This window comes from Petaurus breviceps, unplaced genomic scaffold (assembly GCF_028583685.1).
Source record: "Petaurus breviceps papuanus isolate PSGF00001 unplaced genomic scaffold, PetGlider_PUasm1.0 207, whole genome shotgun sequence".
NCBI classification, from domain to species: Eukaryota; Metazoa; Chordata; class Mammalia; order Diprotodontia; family Petauridae; genus Petaurus; species Petaurus breviceps.
Genome location: NW_027185850.1, coordinates 21121488 through 21142554, shown reverse-complemented (window position 1 = coordinate 21142554; position 21067 = coordinate 21121488). Strand labels below are relative to the sequence as shown.

At 44.6% G+C, this 21067-nt stretch overlaps 1 protein-coding gene across 1 annotated transcript in view; it reads right to left on the bottom strand.

The window, feature by feature from the left end:
• The window catches only part of LOC138164941 (ubiquitin carboxyl-terminal hydrolase 24), a 151523-nt gene that overhangs the window by 72937 nt on the left and 57519 nt on the right, over positions 1 to 21067 (bottom strand). The window contains exons 10-21 of the mRNA XM_069092923.1: positions 19762 to 19920; positions 17306 to 17420; positions 17060 to 17163; positions 12455 to 12562; positions 11835 to 11930; positions 11577 to 11738; positions 11413 to 11460; positions 7217 to 7324; positions 6464 to 6613; positions 6000 to 6131; positions 3880 to 3991; positions 3149 to 3225 (exon numbers count right to left, since the gene is read on the bottom strand). Coding sequence (XP_068949024.1) covers positions 3149 to 3225; positions 3880 to 3991; positions 6000 to 6131; positions 6464 to 6613; positions 7217 to 7324; positions 11413 to 11460; positions 11577 to 11738; positions 11835 to 11930; positions 12455 to 12562; positions 17060 to 17163; positions 17306 to 17420; positions 19762 to 19920 — 1371 coding nt within the window. The remainder of the gene's footprint in view (positions 1 to 3148; positions 3226 to 3879; positions 3992 to 5999; positions 6132 to 6463; positions 6614 to 7216; positions 7325 to 11412; positions 11461 to 11576; positions 11739 to 11834; positions 11931 to 12454; positions 12563 to 17059; positions 17164 to 17305; positions 17421 to 19761; positions 19921 to 21067) is intronic.

Below are 21067 nucleotides of genomic sequence, written 5' to 3'. Positions count from 1 at the left end.
CTGTTTAAAAGACAAAAATTAAATTGCTGTGTGTAAATGTAGAGGCAGAAGTCAATAAGCCCACCAGCCACGAAGTTAACTTCTTCAGTGCGTATCAGGGCAGTTAACTACGGTCTAGGGTCTAGACAAAGGGAGCAAGTACCATCAGCTGAGGCCTGCTGGCAACCTGACGACCTACGATAAAAACCTCATTTTATATCAGTCCAGGAATTTTAAGGCAGAAACATTCTCTCCTGCTGAGAGGCCTTTCTACAGTTTCCCTTCAGCAAAACTCCTAGTTCTAGGCCCTGGATGGAGGATGAGAAGCAAACTTAGCTCCCCTGGGTGAGATCACAGACTCCCCCACCCTCTGAAGAGATTGGGCTACTGAAAGGCCAAAGGGCAGGCTCTTCTTTCCTCCTCCTCTGGGCCCCATGACTCACAGAAGGGAAGAGGCAGCTGTTCTGGGAGGCCAACCCCAAACTTTGAGGTATTTGAACCTCTCATGATTTTTCCCTTTTACAAATTCCTAGAAATGATAACTCGAATCCTCCTGGGCTACAGAAATATGGTTATGGGGTGCTGGCTGGGGGAGCTATGTTTATTTGAACATCTCTCTAAGCAAGAAAAAGCTAGGATACAGAATAAAGGTAATTTAATAAAATATGTTTCTGGAAGACTTGTGCCTAACACTCGAGCATATTATTAATATTTTTTCTTTGACAGTCTGAAAGTTCATTGAGGATACACTGAAACTGGTACAATTGCGAAATTATTTTACAATGCACATGACATAGGTATAATAATATAAATATGTGTTTCTGTGTATAGATTTAAATATCCCAAGCACATGTAAACCAAATTTTCTATTTTAATGAACCGGTTATTTAAAGAATAGGACTTAAGAGAAATAGATCTCTAAGCTAAATTGTTTTCTTACTAAGTTTGAAAGGTCAATAAAAGCAAACACCAAACATTTCAAAGCTCAGCCAACATTACCATTGATTAATTAAAGATAAAACTAGATGATGAAAGTGTACACAATGTGAGGCTGGCATCACTACAGACTAGAAGCTGGTCAAGCACAAGGCTGAGGCCTAGACCTGGGATTTCATTCAGATAGGGAGCTCCCAAAGGAGGAAATTCCCTCTACCAGGGCAAGCTGACATTTTCTCTTAAGACTGATAAGCTCAGAAAGCTGTCCTGTGCACCTGGAGGTGAGGTGACCTGCTCAGGTTCACACAGCCAGGCTGGTTGCAGCAAAGCCTAAACCCAGGATCTTCCAAGGTAGAGAAAGTCTTTCAGCAAGCATCTGCGCTGCACCTTCCACACTGGGCCACACGTGACTTGGTTAATGCTACATTAATAAGCTGCCAGGAATGGATCAGAATTACCCACCTGCAAATGAGCAGAGGGAAAGAAGACAGTATCCAATGGGCTTGCCATTATTGCTGTGACATCAAGAATTTGCATCAAAAACTAGTCGTATGGCCCTGGGTAAGTCACTTAACCCCAACTGCTCTCCAAAAAGCAAAAAAATATTTTCATCAAACACCAGGTTTGATGGATCAAATTTTAGTCCCAAATTCTTAAATAGTCTCTTGGTTATGGTGTTAGATGGGGCATATTAGCTGAAGTTGACTTGGAAAAATAAAAGTGAAACATGGATTTGGTCTGAGCAATGGACCTCAAAAACAGCAGCTCCCCTTTGACTGTAACTGTGCACAGGGTGAGGACCTGGCTGCCCACCGGTCTCCCCGGCAGCAGGGGAAGGTGGGGGGCCTATTTGGACAGCCTCCCAGGTTGGAAGGCACGCAGGGAGCCAAGCCACATAACTCCAGCACAGAGGGGCTTCCTGGCAGGACAACCAAGGTCCCCGTCCTTCATTTCTGTAGTAATATGAGTATTCCTTAAGTATCCAACTCCCCAGTTCTGGGGGAGGCACTGATCTGCACTACAGCTGTGCTCCAGAAGGTGCCTCAAGACACCAGCCTCCAGAGAGGCCCTCCGGATTTTCATCCCGAACTGAAGGAGCCTACTTTACACCATCCTTAGAAGTTTCACTGCCTGGTTTTCTAGATGCCAGGAGACCAGAATCAGCTCAGGAGAAAGTGGGGCACACGGGAGGCTGCGGGCCCGCACTCACAAACAAGACTGAGCTAATAACAAGTGTAAGAAGAGCACCGAGGCCCATTTTAATGAGTGCATTCTGAGGGCACTGTGGTACCTGAATGATGTTTCCCAGCCTCTGTTTAAGGAAACAGGAAAATGGGCTAATGAGTCATTTTAGCAAGAACGATGTTAAAAAGTTCTGGCATTTCTTTACAAGCTGACTGCTTTACACAGAAATTTTGGATCCCCAGAATGAGTTCCCCAAGTCTTCAGAATGATTTAAGCCTACAAGGCACAGCTAGGGGGTGCCACAGTGCGGAGAGTGCAGGCCTGCAGGAAGAAAGAGCTGAGTTCAAACCCAGCCTCAGACATTTATAGCTGTGTGATCCTGGGCCAATCATTTCATCTGTCTGCATCACATTTCCTCATCTATAAAATGGGGATAATAACAGCACCTCCCTGCAGGCTGTTGAGAGCAACAAGTAAGGTGATTATTTGTAAAGTGTTTTGCAAACAAAGTATGATATAAATGCTATTATTATTGTTACTACAACTAATTGAAGTGAAAATGGTAGGAAATGACACTGCTGCAAACATACTGTGATGTATTTCAATTGAGCATTTATCAAGTACCTATGGTGTGCCAAGATAAAAGGCAACATGACTGAGAGAGCTGGTGCTGTAGGCAGGAAGGCCTGGGTGCAAATCCCACTGGACACTCTGGCTGTGTGGCCCTGAGCTACCCCAGGCAGCTCTCTAAGACTGTATGCAACCAAGCAGTTTCTGGTCTGCACTGGCAGAGGGATGGCCTGAGCCCCACGCAAGAGGATCATGGTACAAAAACAAGAAGAAGGAGTGGGGCACAGCCTGGACACAAACACGCGCAGGCTGCCCCGAGTCACCAGTCCGGCGGCATCAGGGCAGGAGGGCCTGAGGTGTGGTCAGTAGGCGTCACTGCTGGGTCAGTCAGGACACAGAGCACAGATGAGGGTTTGCCAGGGAATGGTTTCTTTCGCCATCCCCTGGGCCACTTGTGCTGAGGAGATGGGCTACTTACCAACTGAGTGCCCTGCCGCTTTAGCCGATGATCACAAAGATTCACATTTTCAAAGAAAGTCTTAAATAAACCGAAACCTGCAAGCCAGTACAGACACTAGGATAAATTCTACATTTCTTATTAAGTGCCGTGTGTCATTCAAGTCAAAGTGAAACAGAAGTGAAAAAACTGACCATACCACTCTTAATTTTCACATTTACCTTAAATTCTAAAAAGGTCTATGACTTGGCCATACCAAACTGCCACCTCCTCACTCCATGCCTTCCTTAACTGTCACCCTACTCCCCCCTGGGCCTAAGTCTCTCCCCATGGTCTGCCCCCAGGACCACACTGAAGTGTGTGCAGTCTGATAGGCCCCTCCAGGCCCCAGGCTGCGCACCAAGCCTTGGAACACATTGGGTCACCTTTTACTAGGTCATGACAAGAATTTCAGAGTCCGATTCTAAGTTTAGTCAATAGCTTTATCTAGAATTTTATTTCAAAGAGTGAAGAGTTTTAGCTGTTTTTTTCAATCAGGCCGTAACTCTTTAAAGATAAGGAATGCTTAAGGGCAGCTAAGTGGCTCAGTGAATAGAGCACCAGCCCTGGAGTTAGGAGGACCGGAGATCAAATCCAGCCTCAGACATGGAACCAAAAACTAGCCGTGGGACCTGGGACAAGTCACTTAACCCCAACTGCCCTCCAAAAAGCAAAAAAAAAAAAAAAAAAAAAGATAAGGAATGCTTTCCTACCATTCATGGTAATTTCATAGGGCTCCAGTTTGAGAACCTTCTCCTTGAAGAGCTGCTGCTGAACGTCGCCTTCAAGGTCATGTTGTCCTTTTGTGAACCACTCAAAACACATCTGTGAGTCAGAACATTATCTTGGTTCACTGATCACTTTTGAACAAATACAAATTCCATAATAGTAACAAAAAAGGCAAATTTTTTGGAAAAACAATTTGAAACATTAACTTTAAAAACAAACTCCTTGTGAAAAGCACCCTATAAGCAGTACAACTATTCCACACAGAAGCATCTGAAACTCTGTAAATCCCACCTTTATGCAGAGCCCTAAACTAGGTGGCACAGAGAACAGAACGCTGGGTGTGGAGTCAGGAAGACCTGGGTTCAAGTCTGGCTTCAGACACTTACTGGCTGTGTGACCCTGGGCAAGTCACTTCACCCCGTTTGCCACTATTTCTTCATCTGGAAAATGATCTGGAGAAGGAAATGGCAAAACACTCCAGTGTCTTTGCCAAGAAAGTCCCAAACGGGGTCATGGAGATCCGGACACAACTGAAACGACTTGGCAATGACAACAAAGTATAAAGCAAGAGAAACGTTTCCTGCCCATTATTTGGCGGAATAGTGACAGCACTGAGAGCCATGGTGATAAAATGAGACCATAGTATAGCATCAGCAAAGAGCCAGCAAAAGTGGTTCCTCTGAACAGATGATGTGAAAGCCTGCTTAGAAAACCTCAATTGGTGGAGAAACTAATTGAAGAATTAAAATTAATCAATCAATCAATCACTGCACATTTATTAAGTATGGTTTGCCATTTTCTTCTCCAGCTCATTCTACAGATGAGGAAACAGAGGTAAACAGGATGAAGTGACTGGCCCAGGGTCACAGAGAGAGTGAAATGTCAGCGGCTGGATTTGAACTCAGGACTATGAGTCTTCCTGATTCCAAAGTCCACTTGGGGATGATGGTGGTAGTGGTGGTGGGTGGGTGGGGTGTGGTGTGTGAGAGTGAGAGAAAGAGTGTGTGTGTGTGTGTATGTGCGCATGCATGTGAAATAAGGCAGAGTTCTTTCATGCTTATGTTTGTTTCTAGGAAGATTTTTTTTTAACCTGGTACTGGTTAATTGTTTTGTGCTGTTTATATGATCAATTATGTTAATGCTGAACTATCTAAGTAATAATGAATAATTTTTTGATATACTGTTATCTGTTAATATTTTATTCAAAAACTTTTATTAATATTCATTCATGATGACAAGTTTGACTCAGAATTAAACAGGAGAATATTCTAAGTTTGCTTTTAATTATCCTAAACTTCTGCCTAAAACAAAAGCTCAACTTTTTAATACTAATATCCTACCAGTGATGAATATAGATTTTTGTCTTCAATTTTGTGTTATTAGTGTTACTCAATTTCCAAAGTAATTTTCATCTTTGCAGTTTGCTGAACTTGAGGTAAAATGCCAGGGTTGTTTAGATTTGCATTTCTCATGCTCTCAGTGAACCGGAACCTTCTTTCATAGATTGCAAGTCCTTGCAATGAACTATTTGTTCAAGTTTGTTAGGTGCTCATCTCTTGGGGAAGGGCTTCTGGTCATATACCTGCGTCTGTGAATTGTTTGTAGATTTTGGATACCAACCCTTATCAGAAAAATTTGATACAAAGATTTTCTCCCATTCAACCATTTTCCTTCTTATTTTAGGTGCATTGATTTTTGTTTATGCAGAATCCTTTTGATTTCATGTAACCAAAATCATCTTATTTTGAATTCTGTAATTGCTTTCGTCCCTTGTTTGGTTAAGAAGTTTCCTACCACCCATAGCTGTGAAAAGTACATGATGGTCTGCTTTTCTTCTCATTTGTGCATGGTGTTTACCTTTGATATTTAGGTCATATAAGCATTTTGTGTTTAATGTGGAACAGAATGTAAGATGTGTGTGAGCATGTGAGCGTGTGTGTACGTAGCCTGCGAATATAATCTTTGCATATTTTAACTCTGGTCCTTCTAAAATGACCCATTTCTACTCGAAGCACTTGAAAATAAGAGATGAGAAAAAAGTGAAAATTATCTGAGTAATAATGCCTCACATATTCCCACTTTCCACATAAAAATGGGTTCTTACCTCTCTATCCAATTCACAAACATCCTGTCCTGTTACAAGACATTCCCAGATTTCCTTGGCTCGATTCCAACCCAGATACAGAGTGGCTTCTTGCAAGAAAAATGCCAGAAATTTTAAGTGCGCCTCTAAATACTGAAAGAGAGATAACTGTGCTTAGCTAATTCCAGTCATGCTTAAAATTAAAAACAAGAAATTATTCTATTTTGGATATAATTTAGGGGAAAGTTTAAGGATTACATGCTAATGCCACTTATCTCATTGTTTTAGAGGATTAAATGATGACAAATTTAGCCCACAGGGCGATCACATTTGACTTTTAGTTGCCAAATTATGGAAGCTCCTAAACAAATATTTAACATACTGATGAATCCCAAATGAAGATTATTTCTCAGCACTTCTGGCCAGTGAAATCCAACAAGCATTTTTTATGTCTTTCAGTATCACAAAATTAGCGTGTACGATACCTCCCGATAAGTGTATCTGCCGTCCACTAGCGTTGAACCAGTTAAGCCCCCAGGGGCTGACACAGACGCTGCAAGTCGGTGACATGCTATCAAGCTCCCCGTCACCAGTTTGACTATTTCAAAATTTTTTTTCAAGTCCTGAATGATGCTCTTGGAGAAAATGATGAAAAGGCAAGTTTAAGAGTCTCTGTCATCCTTGTAACATTTTCACACAAACTCTGCTTAGACTTCACACAGGCAGCCCAGGGGGCCGAGGATTTCTGCAGTTTCCATGGGGAGCTAGAGGAACGTAGTCTTGTCTTTACTCAGGGAGCCCTTTCCTCACCTACCTATGACCCATTTCGTTCCTTTAAAACAACAAGAACCCAACCAGATGTTTTTCCCCCCAGAATCTTCCACTTTTCCCTATTTATTCTCTCAAACCAAGTCTGTAAATGTTATCATCTGAGGCAGATGACTTTTTCTTACAAAAACGCTTTTTTTCTCAAATTCTTTCTTCTCAAACCAATGTTCTTTTGCTTCAGAGCCATTAGAAGAACATGTTAACTTTGTCTCACTTGGGTCACGCGCGTCAAAGGGTTTAAGGAAATCAAAAATCAAACTTTTATCCAAGAAAAGGAGAGAGAGCATAGGATCCACTCAGCAAGCTGCTGGCTGTAAAGCCAAGGGTTTGCATCCGCTCCCTGGCAAGCCCAGCACACCCACCCTCTGCCTCTGCACTAGGCACAACCAGATGTTAGCAAGGGCTCTTACCTTGTCTTGTTTTTGATAGGTTTGTTTTATAAATGACCGGGTGATCTCGTGGAGCTGACGTAAAGCGGGGACCACCCAAACAAACTGGGGGTTGTTATGCTGGGATGACTAGAATGAAAGATGAATGACAATCAAATGAAGAGACACATGGCACGTGCCAAGCCTACTCACTACTGAAACAAAAGACAGAACCAAGAATCCACTCCATCTTTCTTATCCTATACTCTATTCCTTCCTCTCCCTGGCGCTCCATGCCAACCCTGGGGAAGGTATCCTCGTCCTGCACACAGCTTGCTGGGGCTAAGGATCCCACACAGGAATAGGTATGAGAGGATGGAAGATGATGAGGGCACCCAGAACACAGCACCCTCCCCAGACACCAGAGAAGCGGCCACTCCTTAGGCAGACTACTGGGGAGCACATGCTGCCAGGGTGTTGACAATTGTAAAAAGCTGCTAGCAAAGACCTAACACCTACATATCAATGACTGGGATGGCAAGTAACTGATCTTTTATCTCATAATAAAAGGAAATTAAAAGTTGGCTTTGTGTTCCGAGGCCAAACCAGCAGGACGAGTACCAGGGACTCATGGTTCCACGCTATGACTCTGGTCAGAGACCATCCTGCCTCATCTTTACCGTTTTTGTCACCATCATTAACAAAAAGCCTAATTTCCAAAGCTCAGCCCTCACGACAACTCTGGGAGGCAGGTCACAAGATACACTCATTTTACGGAGAAGGAAACTCGTGCTCCTAAGTTCAACCCCTTACCCAGGGTCAGAAAGCTACCGAGTCAGAGCTCAGATCAGATCCTAACCTGAGTCTCCTGACTCAGTCCTGTGTCCATTCCACTTTAACCAGCTGCCTCTCCGTAGTACTTTCATGTGTGTGAGTGTGTGTGTGTCTAAAAATATAAAAATTAAATCTTATATAAGTCTTGAGCCAGGACGGAATTCAAAGATCTAAAAGAGTACTCAATAAAGCTCATAAAATCTGGACTCAGAAGATCCATCACTGCCAATCAGATGTACATCTTTTCTAACATAGTGCTTTGAATACTCTTATAAATCAGCTTTCTTGACTTGAAAGGAAATTACTTTCCAAAAACAGTTCCTTTTAAACTATGGAAATTGATGCACATTCTAAGACAGAGCAGGAAATTCAAGTGGCATACAATTATAACATCTAGAACCAAAATACTGAGAAAAAATAATAACAAAAATCTCAAGTTCTCATCCACAAGAATTATGCCCCCAAATCCCTGATTTTCTCTGCTATCTCTATAGAATGTGTGTCCCTCTTAGCATTTAGCCTTTAGAAAGGACCCTGTGCCAGAATGACCCAAGATAGGGGAAACAATGAAAACACCAAGTATCTAACAACTATACTCTGTGTAAGGCGCTTTCAGGGGCCAAAGAAAAATCCTTTTTCTAATGAATGTGCCAGAAAGTGACAGTGTTCAAAACCTGTGCTTTTAAAAACATAAAACATTAAGATACAAACATGACCCCCATCCTTTTAGCAATCAACAGTAACACTACTAAGTATTATTATGGCCAGTTAAAGTGATCAGAGTTGGACAATCAGACTTAGAGCTTTCCAAAGGCAATTCATGATTCCCTCACTTAAAAAAAAAAAGCCAACATAAAACCTGGGACTAAAGATACCTCCAAGACTGGGCTCTTTTTCTTCTGCCCACATGGCTTCTCCAATGTTAAAAGATTGGGAAAATGCCACTTGCTTACCATGTCTCTGCTGACATGGTGATTGGTTATTTCTAACAATACACAACTTAACCATTTCTTATAACAAGATGGGAAGACAGTATTCAAAGGGAAAAAAAGGTAGGTACTGAGTCAACCAAATGTCTTCAACAATTTTTAAGAACACCTTAATATGATCCATAAGGAGTTAAAGATGATATCTCAATTACAGTAGAGATGGTAGAACTAGTTTACCATAAATCTGAGTGGTTTTTGATAAAGGGAAGACAGCAAGGTCTCACCCTCTTTGCCAGACTGCCCATTATCTATGCTGTTAGAATATCAAGAATAATGACAGAGGGCAGGCCCCTGGAGGGGTGACCAGCCAACTTGGCTTCCTTGTCGAAGAAGGGGATGGAGGACTTGAGATAATGGGCTGCAAGACTTTTTAAGGAGGAGAGAAAGAGAATAGGAAAAAGGCATGAGGTGGGAGAGTGAACCCCAGGAAGCCCAAACCATCCTGACAGAAGCTACAGAAATGCGAGCCAGGATTTCTGAAGGAACAACAGGGGAGGGTGGCACCCAGGAGCAGTGAGAAGGGAGTGAGCCAGAAGCCCCAGCCAGCCCACCCCGATGCCTGGCAGGAAAAGGGCAGAGCACAGAAAACCTCAGTGGCAACAGAGTAGTGCCCCCGTGGCAGCATCTGCCTGATAGTAACAAAATTATGGGGCATTTAATTCACTGGGAACTGGGCTGGGGGAGGGGTCCTCCTAAAAAGGCTCTTTGAGAAATCTCTAAAAACCAACAAGTGTGAACAAAGCATTTAGGAGAAGGTGGCAAGGCAGCAGGAGGCCGGTCCAGTAGAAGAGCTCGGGAGCTAATGGCAGTGGGAAAGGAAGGAATGCAGGCTGCCAAAAACAGAGTATCTGAGTTTCAAAAGCACCTGTCCTTGGTACTGCCTCCGGCTTAACCTTTCATTAACCATAAAGAAAAGGTGAGCGCTGCTGAGACTAGAGACAGTCCTCTCTGTTATTCCTGAGGACTGGAGCTCCTTTAATAATTCTGGATGAGATTCAAACTCAGCCAGATTATCTGGGACCCTGAAAACAACAAGCCCAGGCATATCTAGAAAGACACCCCACCTGATAAAAGGCCCACGCTAACTAATTTGATAGAGGATTCTTGACTATAAATAAAAGAATCGCCCCCCCCCTCCCCACCCTCAAACTATTATTAGGTCTAAGAAATCGAGCTACATAGGCTTGTAAAACTCACTGAAATGTAAAGCACAAAGTACCCAAAGTGTCCCGCGTGCACTCTGCGGCAGAAGGGGAAAACCTCCGCAGGTACCAGCAGCGCTGCCCACGATGGCAAAGGCCAGGATGGGGAGCCCTTGGCCTGGCCCCGCCCGGGGTGGGGGTGGGGGGGAGCCATTCAGAGCAGGGCCACTGCCAGCCCACCGCCCAATAAGGACTGGCCCCTGGGTCTCTCCTTCCTGGCTTCCTCTCCTCTCCTCCACATCCTTCATCGCAGCCAGATTTTCACTAAGCATCAATACTAAACACATCCTGTCTCTCCCCGCTCCTCTCAGTCTTCCTCTCTCCACCCCCTCAAGAAGCCACAACAGAGAGCTCAGGATCCTTGCTTGTGTGCGGCACTCACTAGTCTGAGAGAATTCACAGTGCTGCCTCCTTTGGAGTGCCGGTCACTGCACTGCCCCGGGCTCCAGCCCTTCCTGGCCACCATTTCTCATATGCGGCCTCTCCCCACTAGAATACAAGCAGGGAGGGCTTTTTCTCTTACACCCTAAACTTAGTACAGTACTTGGTGCTTGATAAACATGTGCTAAATTCTTTTTTATTCATTCCCTTGGTCTTGAATAAAGCTTGGTTTCTGTCCTTAAGTTTAAAAACATTTAAATGAAATGCTTTAAGAACCAGGAGAGCAATTCCTACAATTTATGAAAATACTGTAGCGACAACTTGGAGAGACTGAAGACCTCTGACCAACTCAAGAGAAGCAGCTCCAGGTCCACAGGACTCAGAATGAAGTCTGCTCCCAGGCTGCAGACCAGGACAGCGGGCTGGCTGCAGAGAAGTGACTAACGCAGCGAGCTGGTTTGCCTGCCCACATACTTGTAACGGGCTGCGTTTTCCTTGCTTTCTCAATGGGTGGGAGGGAGAGAATTAGGAACTTAAAGTAAAAAGGAAATGAAAAACTAAATAAATGCTTTCTATTTATCTTTAAGTAAAAAAACTAAGTTGAATTTTTAAAAACCACACCCCCTGACAAGTGTTTTATCTCTTCCCCTGGGTCAGTAGTTTTTCATGGTGGATGGGAGAAGATCAGCCACAACTGGCTGAAACAGTCTGAAATCTTCACTGTAATGAAATCAGTCATGAAGGGCAGTGTGTCTGAATACTGAAAATGAGGAAATACGAAAAGGGATTGTTACCACTAGCCACCTAGTAGGTTCAATCCGTAAATCCTTACCTTGAATCCATCCTTCTTGTTTTTCTCCAAACCTGACCACTCTCCAGGCTGAAAATGTATTTTAAAAGAAATATAAGTATCTCATAAGAACAGTGGCTCCCCATGCTGCTCAGCCCAGGTTCCAAGGTAGAAGAGCGTCACACTGGGGCACCGTGACCGCGTACCCGCTTAATGTCTTCGATGCACTTAATGATGTAACTTCTCTTGATGGCTTCCTTCACTGCATAGGCATCACTAAGAATGGTCAGGTGCTCCTCCAAAGCTTGCTGAATGAGGCTGCTGGGCAAGGTTGGAAGATGAGCCAAGTCCCAGAGGACCTCGAGGACCTACAAGGACAGAATACGCATAAGCCCTCCGTGGAGGCAAACCAATGGTCAGAAACACTGTACATCTCTCATGTAAAAATCTGTTTGGTTTCCTGCCTTTCCAGAAGTGGTCTCAAAGCGAGCTTCACGACCAATGCGCCCAATCAGGCTCAACAACTTCTGCCTTACTCGGTCATTTTCTGTCTCCCAGCTCTGTGGGGTGAAAAGAAAAAGACAGGATGAAGTCAAGGTATAAGATACTTTGTGACTATATCCAGTTTCTTAAAAATTGGCATAAGATGGGAAGAGGGAGATTAGAATTATTCCTTCAGACCTCAGTACATCCATTCAATCCAGTCAAGAATACATGACTCTTTGCTGGGGGTGCTCTCAATGGAACAGGCTGCTGGCACAGACAATGACTATGGAGGCAGGCTGGGGTCGGCCCTCACCTCCACTACTACCCATGTGACATCAGGGAAGTCACTGAACCTTCCTGGGTCCCAGTGTCCTCCTCTGTCAAATAAAGAGATGGGACTAGAGGGCCTGCTAGGTCCATCCCAGCTCTGAGTCTTAAGATTTTGATTCTTGGGTTTGTACTGTATTAAGTGGCCACTGAAGTTCCTTCAGATTCTAAAATTCTGTGACAGAATAATTTGTCACAGGATCAGAACACTTTCCTTAAATCAAAATCCACCCCCACCCCTCACCCCAGGCCTCCACTGCCACGCACACACCTTCTGGATGAGAACAAAGAGATGATTCAGCTGATCGGAGCTGAACTTCACAGCGGCTGCAGCGATGATGGTGTGGATGTTCTCAATTACAGTAGATGACTGTCCTGCCTGAAAGAGGAAGGGGGAAGGATCACTGTACAGTGGAGTTCTCTGAACCTGCTCTCTAAAAGTAGTCAAACACACACAAAGATCAAATCATACTAGCATTAATTACCAAGACCGCTATAACTAGTAATTATCAATACATATTAACTTTTTATTTAAATAATTTTAGATTTAAGAAAATGGGATGAAAAGAAAGATCATGAACTCATTTTGTGTGTGCCAAAAGGAGCCCTAAATGCCACGTGTTCCCAATTGTTAATTACTGTATTTATATAATGCTTGGAAATTCTGAAAACTGCTTTGCGAGAATGATTTCATGGGCTCCTCCTAACAGCCTTGTGAGGATGGTTGTCCCCATTTAACAGATAAGAAAATGGAGGCTCCTGAAGGCAGGATTCAGAAAGCTTTCCTGAAGCCCAGTCTCACACTCTGTCCATGAGATGGAATAGTGAGGCCAATGCTCACTGGATGCCTTGGCTTTCCTGGGTTCGTGCCCAGGCCCAAAGAGCGCCAGGGGGTACCATGTGTCAGGTGGGCCACGCCATGCTAACCCCAAACTCCACCGTCCCTCAGAACCCCCCAGCAGAGGGGTCCACAACCTCCCCCCAAGAGCTCTGAGAAGAGCAGCAGCTAAGGGAGAATGACAGAGGTGGGAGGGCGGTGGTGAAGGTGGCACCGATGACAGATCACACAAAACAGGGAGACTGCCTTGGTGAGAAAAAGTTCCCTCTGAGCCTGCTGGCAGTGTGCAGGGGGTGAGGATGGAAGGCAGTCTCCACTGTCAGGGGATGTAGAAAGAACGGCTAGGGCTGGAGGGAGAGGACGAGCAGGAGGCCCAGGTGGTCAGCACACACCCGTCATGGCACAAGCACCTGACGAGGTTGTGGCCGTCAGAGGGCAATGGAGTGGAAGTGCAGGCAAAGGGAGCAGAGAGATGTCAGAGGAGACCTATCCAATCCAAAGGGCTATGGACCAAGGGGCGGCTAGGGGGCGCCACAGTGCACAGAGTCAGGAAGACTCCTCTTCCTCAGTTCAAATCCAGCCCCACTTACTAGCAGTGTGACCCTGGGCAAGTCACTGTGCCCTGTTTGTCTCAATTTCCTCATCTGTAAAATGAGCCAGAGAAAAAAATGGCAAACCACTCCAGTGTTTGACCAGGAAAGCCTCAAATGTGTCACAGAGGGCTGAACACAACTGAAATGGCTTCAAAACCTCCTATTTTCTGATCATGCCCTTTTTGACCCAAGACTTCCATTACTAGAGCTGTATCCTTAAAATAAATTCTAAAAAAGGACATAGCTGTGCAAAAATATTTAGATACTTTATTTGTAACAGCCCCCCCAAAAGCAAGTAATTATACATCCAATAACTTGAGAATGGCTGAATTAAATTATGCCATATTACTACAATAAAAAATCATGGTAATATAAAAGAACAAAACAAAAACCTAAAAAAACATGATGTCCACAGAAAAGGTCTATACAAAGTACTATCGATGTTGACAAACATAAACAGAAAACAGACCCAACAGCCAGAACACTCAACAAGTGTGTACAGAAAGAGACAGAAAAAGGGAGGTTAAAGGTTCTCTGTGAACGTGTCTGATTTTACTATATTAAATACAGAGACATTCTTTATTTTGCATATATATTTGTTTCTGCTAATGCCAATACTGAAGTTATTATAAAACAGTTTTTGAAAAAAGATTTGAGGAATGTTTAGATCACATTTACCTGAGAAATTATTTGAATTCCTTCCCTTCTCTTACCAGATAAATCAAATTAGTTATCAAAACATGCCAATTCTACCTCTGCTCTGCCACTGCAGCCAAGTGAAAAGTGTCTATGCACAGCTCAACATCTTTGTTTCAAACCTAGTCCTACCCACTTCCAGTCCCTGGTGACCTTCCTTGCACTTTGAACCTCCTTCATGTTTGCACTCATTCAGCACTTAATAACTGGGTAATATGTTGAGCTCCACCTTCTGAAATACTATGATAAAACCCACTTCATAAACACACATGCATGCACTTATAATACACATCAGTAATCACACGTGGACAGTCAAGACTATCTTAACAGCCACTTGGGTGGCCTTATGGGATCCTGGCTCTTCCTTACCAGAGGTTATCTGTCAGGGCAAGATGCCCTACCTTCCCCTCTCAAAAAAAAAAAAAAATTTATTTTTTCCCTTGAAGTCCTCCAGATTAATTTTATTTTGTTAAACTCTAAAATGTAAGGTTTGGTATGGCACACAATCTGCAAATTAGGAACTTTTGCCATTTTATTATTATGCTAATAACAACCCCACCACAAACATGGAATATCCTTCCTTTCTGACTGTTATTTGTAATATTCAGAAACAATGATTTTCGTGAGTTCCCTTTATATCTATTACTTTAGTGTCTCCTCTTTCGAGTTAATTTTTGTCATGGACTCCCCCCAGGACGTTGGAAGTAAATCACGTCTCACCTCCTGAGAATGTGCTGCCTCTTTTCTTTTTTTTTTTTTTTGGGGGGGGAGGAAAACAATGATTACTTTTCTTGTCCCACTGCTACATCCCCCAAACTACAGCCAATGACAGTGGTGACAAGGGAGCTCCCTTCCCTGTTTCCACTGGCTTTCTGGCCCCTCTCTGATGACTCAGGTCACTGCTCAGTTTCAGATGGTTTGTGAACCACATTAAGGAGACTCCTACATCTACAGATAAAATCATGGCTTTTCCTCGGCTCTGTGGGAGAGGCAGCCTGGCACAGTGGACAAAGAGCGAGCCTTAAAGTCCTGCCTCAAGAGTGGCCCTGGCGAGGGCCTTTGCCTCTGCGTGTGCTGGGCCGCCATGATGGCAAGGTGCATCAGGAGCGCAGCCCCCGTGTGGGAGGGGAGTCCCTAACATCCATTCTCCCTTCTCCTGTCTGTGACTCGCCTGCTTTCCCCCTCCCCACCCCAAGGAGCCCCTGTGCTTCTGAAGGGCAGCACCATCTGAGTCTGCTTCACCAGAGTGGAGGAGATGTATTAGCTTCGCCTATGTGACTGAGCGAGGGGAAGGGAAGGAAAGAGAGAATGGACAGAAAAGTGCTTACTATGCACAAAGAATGAAGGCTGTTGGCCCCCGGGATTCATTGGGGCCAGCCCTCCAAAGACAAGCTGTGGAAGGGCTATGACCAGCCTCACAGAGGAAGCAGCTCCTTCAGTAAAAAACACAGATCTATGAAAAGTATCAGTTACTAGACATACACAAGAAAGAAGGGCTGCTATTAGCGCCAGACTAGGAATAGACTCTGGACTCTGGTAGCACCGAACAACTCCCAAGGAACAGACACATCCAGTCCTATCCTCAGAAGACCAACGTGCTCAGTGTCCAATGAGGCAGCCTGGAAATCTCTAACAGCAATGACTTTTATGAGATGCTGAGACGAGCTATTGGCAGAGTGACTTCTGTGTTAACTAAGAGGGGATGGGAATGAGAGGCAAGGAAAGAAGAGTTAAATGTATTTGAAAGAAATACCATTAAGGGCACAAGCTGAAATACATTTTCTTGTCAAGTTAGTAGTTGTTTCTCCAAACACTGGTGAGGTGGCAACAGAGTTAAAATTTAACTTTGAATGCATATTAGTGACTTGGAAAATTAATTCTGACTGCTACTTACGTAAGTCTATGACAGCTTTTCCTAAGAATAATTTAAATACAGATAGTATCAAACTAAATCCCATTCCCATCTATTCTCTGTAACAAAGTTGAATTTCAAACAAAAGTCAAGACAACAGAGCTCTCATGAAACTCTCATTAAATAAAACACCAGTGCTGTGTTTTAGTTGGGGTGGGGAAAGGGGAAAGGCTGATGATGTTGGACAGGAGGAGCTAGTAACAGGAAAAAGGAGAAATGGTTTGAAACTGACCAAACTGGTCAAAAAACCTGAGGAGTTTCTCAACCTTTTAGGTGGGGTCCAAAATCCCGTACAGCCTCTATTTTTTTCTATGAAAAGGCAAGAAAGCGGATCAATGACAGCAAATCAGAGGAATGTGAGAGCACAATTTGAACCCCTCAGAGCCTAAGCCAAGTCATATCGGGTCTGAGAAGTCTGGGCTTCTCTGCTCCCCAGCTCTCAAAAACATCTAAAGGGTCTGCACAAACAGCTGGTATACAGGCAGTTAGCCACAACTCCAGGGTTCCACAAACATATTTCAGCTTACCACAGCAACTTCAAGGCCATTTTGGCCATTTTCCAACTGAGTTATGCTTGAAAATCATCTTCAAGTAAACACTTTATAGTATGACGAACAAACGTGTCTAAGAAGGTGATGAAATACAGCTTCTCTGTAGGATAAGGTAAAATGATGCAGGACAGCGTTGCAGCTGACTATCCCCCATTTCATAAATCATGAATTTTGCAATACACCACGTACATACATAAATACAACATATTACTGAAGCACAGAGTGGAAAGGACTGCAATGCTGTAGTTTCAACACGACACCAGGAGAGAATGAAAATAGCCCTTACCTGTATTCTCCAAATTTTTGTGAGCTCATCTAAAGACAATTTACTGCCCAGTAGTTCAATAATTCCTTTTATGCGATCACAGTATTGCGCTTGATCAATATTACCTAACAGAGGAAACAGCACAAAAGAGATGCTCACCACTTTGCTCTCTAACTGCAATTTTAATTCAAGCCAATATCAATTTGCCATTTCATTTAAAGCCTAAGACATTCAAAGTAGCAGTTTACATTTTATGAAAATGCTTACCTTCCAATGCGATTGACAGAACAGAGTTCTCAACTAGCCAATCTAACAATCGGTCTGTATCTATCGCATTCTTCACAGATTTGGATAAAGTGCTGTCTTCTATTAGTTTGGTTACCTAATAAGAGAGTATTGTGGCTGAAATCTAAATGCTGTTAGGAATATTTCAAAAATCCCTCCAAATAAACCAAATGTGTTCAAGTGGCATAATTTGTGACTTGTACAAAGCCAGCAAAATGGAACATGGACCAGCAGTAGTAAAAGCATCTCACAAAGCACTGACAGCCAGTTACTAAAAATGAAGACAACTTTAAGAAGGGTCATTTCAAACAGAGAATGAGTTTTCTATGTTTAATTGGGTGACAAGCAATGAGAAATTCACTTTTAGCATTAAGTATCTTTCCAAATTTTCCAATTTTAAGAAGATAAAAATTATTTGAAAATGTAGACACTTCTTTCAAAACATTTTAAGAACATTCATTCTTTCCCCATTTGTTGAGACTCTATTTTAAAAGCAAAGCTTCACAAGTTCTGGCCAGGATGCTGAATTGTATACTTTCTCCAAACTTGGAGTTTTCTTATTCATCGGAATGAAATAGCTAAAAATGGGAGGATGATCTCTCTACTATTTTTGACTGCTAAAAATAAAAACAAAACTATTAAATCCTGTAGAAGGCAGGCTTAAAAATAGCAAGACAAAAGCCTCCTGTGGCCAGCGGCAGTGCAAATGAGAAGGTCTGAAAGAAAATGTAGGAGGCAGGAGAGATGACAGAGAATGTGGTAGAGGGTGCAGCAGTAACACTGGTGCGTGGTACCAGGGGAGAGGATGTGTCCTTTGGACATTTTCATCAGACCAAGATTTCAAACATTTTGCTTCTGCCCGAAGTACATTAACATCTTAGAAAAAAACAAAAAACCATCAGCTGGCCACAGAACCCAAAGAGCTTGTCCAACACCCCATCTTTCAGAGGAGGAAACTAAGTCACAGAAAGGCGAGACCCGAGACCTTCTGACTCCAAATGCAGAGGCCTTTGGTCTCTTTGCCCTCTACCAACTGCACTGTTTTTAAGGCAGAGAACACTACTCCTTCAGTTGACAGCTAAGTCCATGCAGTTCTGTTCAACACAGAAATGACTGTGTCATTCCAGAACATGGAGGAGCACTGTCCCGTAACCGCCCGAGATGAGTGGGATGTGTGTGTGCACCAACAGTGCCCAAGTGGCAGCTCTGACAGGAGCCTTCCCTGCAGTGGGCGCACCACCCACCAATGCCCCAGAGCCTCCTCTCCCCCGGGGCCCCCAAGCCTCTCCACCTACCTCCCCGAGGAGGCTCACAGCTCTGCTGTGTGTTGTCTCCCTTGCTCTTTGAGAGGCTGATTCATTTTTCTCTTTGTTTTCTTAACCTTTACCCTGATACCTGGCACACAGCTAATCAACCAAAAATGTTTTTCCATTTCATTCTAAAGAGAACCAGACTTAGATAAAGAAGATACTGAGCCCTGACGCTTCACTAGCTGTGTGACCCTGAACGAGACATACCTTCTGGTAGCCTCAGCTCCTTCTTTGTTAAATACCTGCTCCCTAGCTCAAGGACTATGTGTACATGACAACTTTTACTATTGAAGGAAGACCCTGTTAACTGGACTGTCTAAACAAAGGAGTACATTAGTGGATTCAAGTGGAAGGGATCTCATACCCTCATTTGAGGGGAGAAGCTGAACCCCAGAAAGATGACGTGACTTGTCAAAGACCACAGATGTCAACTCCCGAGCCAGCCTAGAATCCGAGCCCTTTGGCTTCACCCTTGGACAATTCCTAGCCATGCGCCACCCCCTGCCCCCCACAAGCATTTTCACAGGACTGAAGGATGTGGGGCTTGGAAGGATAATGAGGATCATTTAGAAGAGCCCCTCATTTTGTCAGACAAAGCACGGGAACGGTGAATGTGAGGAACCCAGAGAAATACTAGTGAGGCGGGCAGCAAGTCAGAGTAAAGAACACAAGCAGAAAGCTGGGCCATGAGACACGGAGAGTGACCCGGACAGCCGGGCGCACACATGGTGCTGAGCGCTCCCTGGACTGACCATCTGGCCAAGCCCATTCTCTGTGTCACAAGGAAAAGAGGGTGTGTGAGTGTGTGAGTGTGAGTGTGTGTGAGTGTGTGTGTGAGTGTGTGTGTGTGGGGGGGGCGCCCAATGGTCAGTATTTGGAAATGACAGTAACAGACAAACAAAAGGCCATCAATAGAGTGCACTCAGACCCTGGATGTGTGTGTGCACACGTGCACACACATGTACGTACACACACACACACGCACACACACACACCACCGTGCATAGAGATGAACAACCAACATCATCTGCAGGCCTCTTGCCATATCCTCAGACCTTTTCAACAGACCACTCTGCTTTAAGTCTCTTCTGGAGAATTTTCCCAACTGAAAAAGCCGCCAGCGCTCACCTCTTTGAGGGAATTCATCTTGGCGCTGAAATGGGGCGACTTGAGCATGCGCAGCAGAATGTCCAGCCGCAGGTCATCCACCACCATCACCAGGTCGGGTTGGAAGCGCATACAGAACAGCTTAATGGCGGACAGGAGCTCGGGAATGCTCACCAGCCTCTAGATGAGAACCGTGAAAAAGCCATCACAAAGACTTCCCGGCAAGACTGAAGACACAGCGCCAGAACTGACCACACTATGTGCACGCCCCACCGCCCCCCATGGAGCCAAGGGCAGCAGAGGGGCCCGCCGCAGGACTCTGGGAGGAGACACGGCTGAGCTGGGCAGCACCAGTGCAGGGGAAGGGCTACCAGAGTCCCCAGAGGAGGCACAGAAAGCCTAGACGAGGTGGTGGCAGGAGGCAGCAGGCCCCTGGAGGGCAGCGAATGATCCAGTTTGGCCAGAATATAAAAAGGGCAGGAGGATTCCATAAGGAGACAGGGAAGGATAGGAGTCAAAAAGTATTTATTAAGCATCCATTACATGCCAGGCGCTGCGCTAATGAGGCACTAGGGATACCAAGCAAGGAGGGGAAATGCTCCTCTTCTCCAGGAGCTCAGAGTCCACGGGGCAGACAACATTCAAACAAGACACAGATGAGCTCAAATGGTGATAGCGGGAGGCACTAGAAGCAGGACCGGGGGATTTCTGTCAGAAATGAGGAGGCTGAGATGAGGGGGAGAGAGCTGAGGGTCAGTGCAAAGATCCAGAGTCAGGTGATGGGGAGCTGTGTTTGAGGTACAGCAAAGCCAGAAGCTTGGCTGAACAGCAGAGCACAGGGAGGGGAGCAAAGTATGAGAAGACCAGAAAGGCAGGAAGGGTTTTACGAGCAGAGAGAAGATTCTCTGCGTGGCCCCAGAGAGTTTCCTGAAGGAGAAGTCCATCTGGTCAGACAGCAGAGGGTGGAGGCTGCAGCCGGTGCACTAGTGCGAGGGCTGAGGGCCTGCATGGGGCTGGCACCGCCCTGAACCAGGTTATAGAGTGAAGGATGATGGGAGGAGCTGAACACCTCAGGAAATTACTGAAACTGTCCAGCGAGGTCCCACAAGGGCCCAGGCAAGGATGGTGGTCATGGGAACCATGAGGGGAGGGTGAAAAGGAGTCCTGTTCCATGGCAAGAAGCTCTATTCCTACAATAAAGTGACCGGCACTTCACGTGATTCTGCACCACAAGTATACGGATCAGGGGGACGGTGACTGAAGAGCTGGACGCTGCCAGAGTCTTCAGATAATATAAACCTGGCTATCGAAACAACGCCTCAAGACT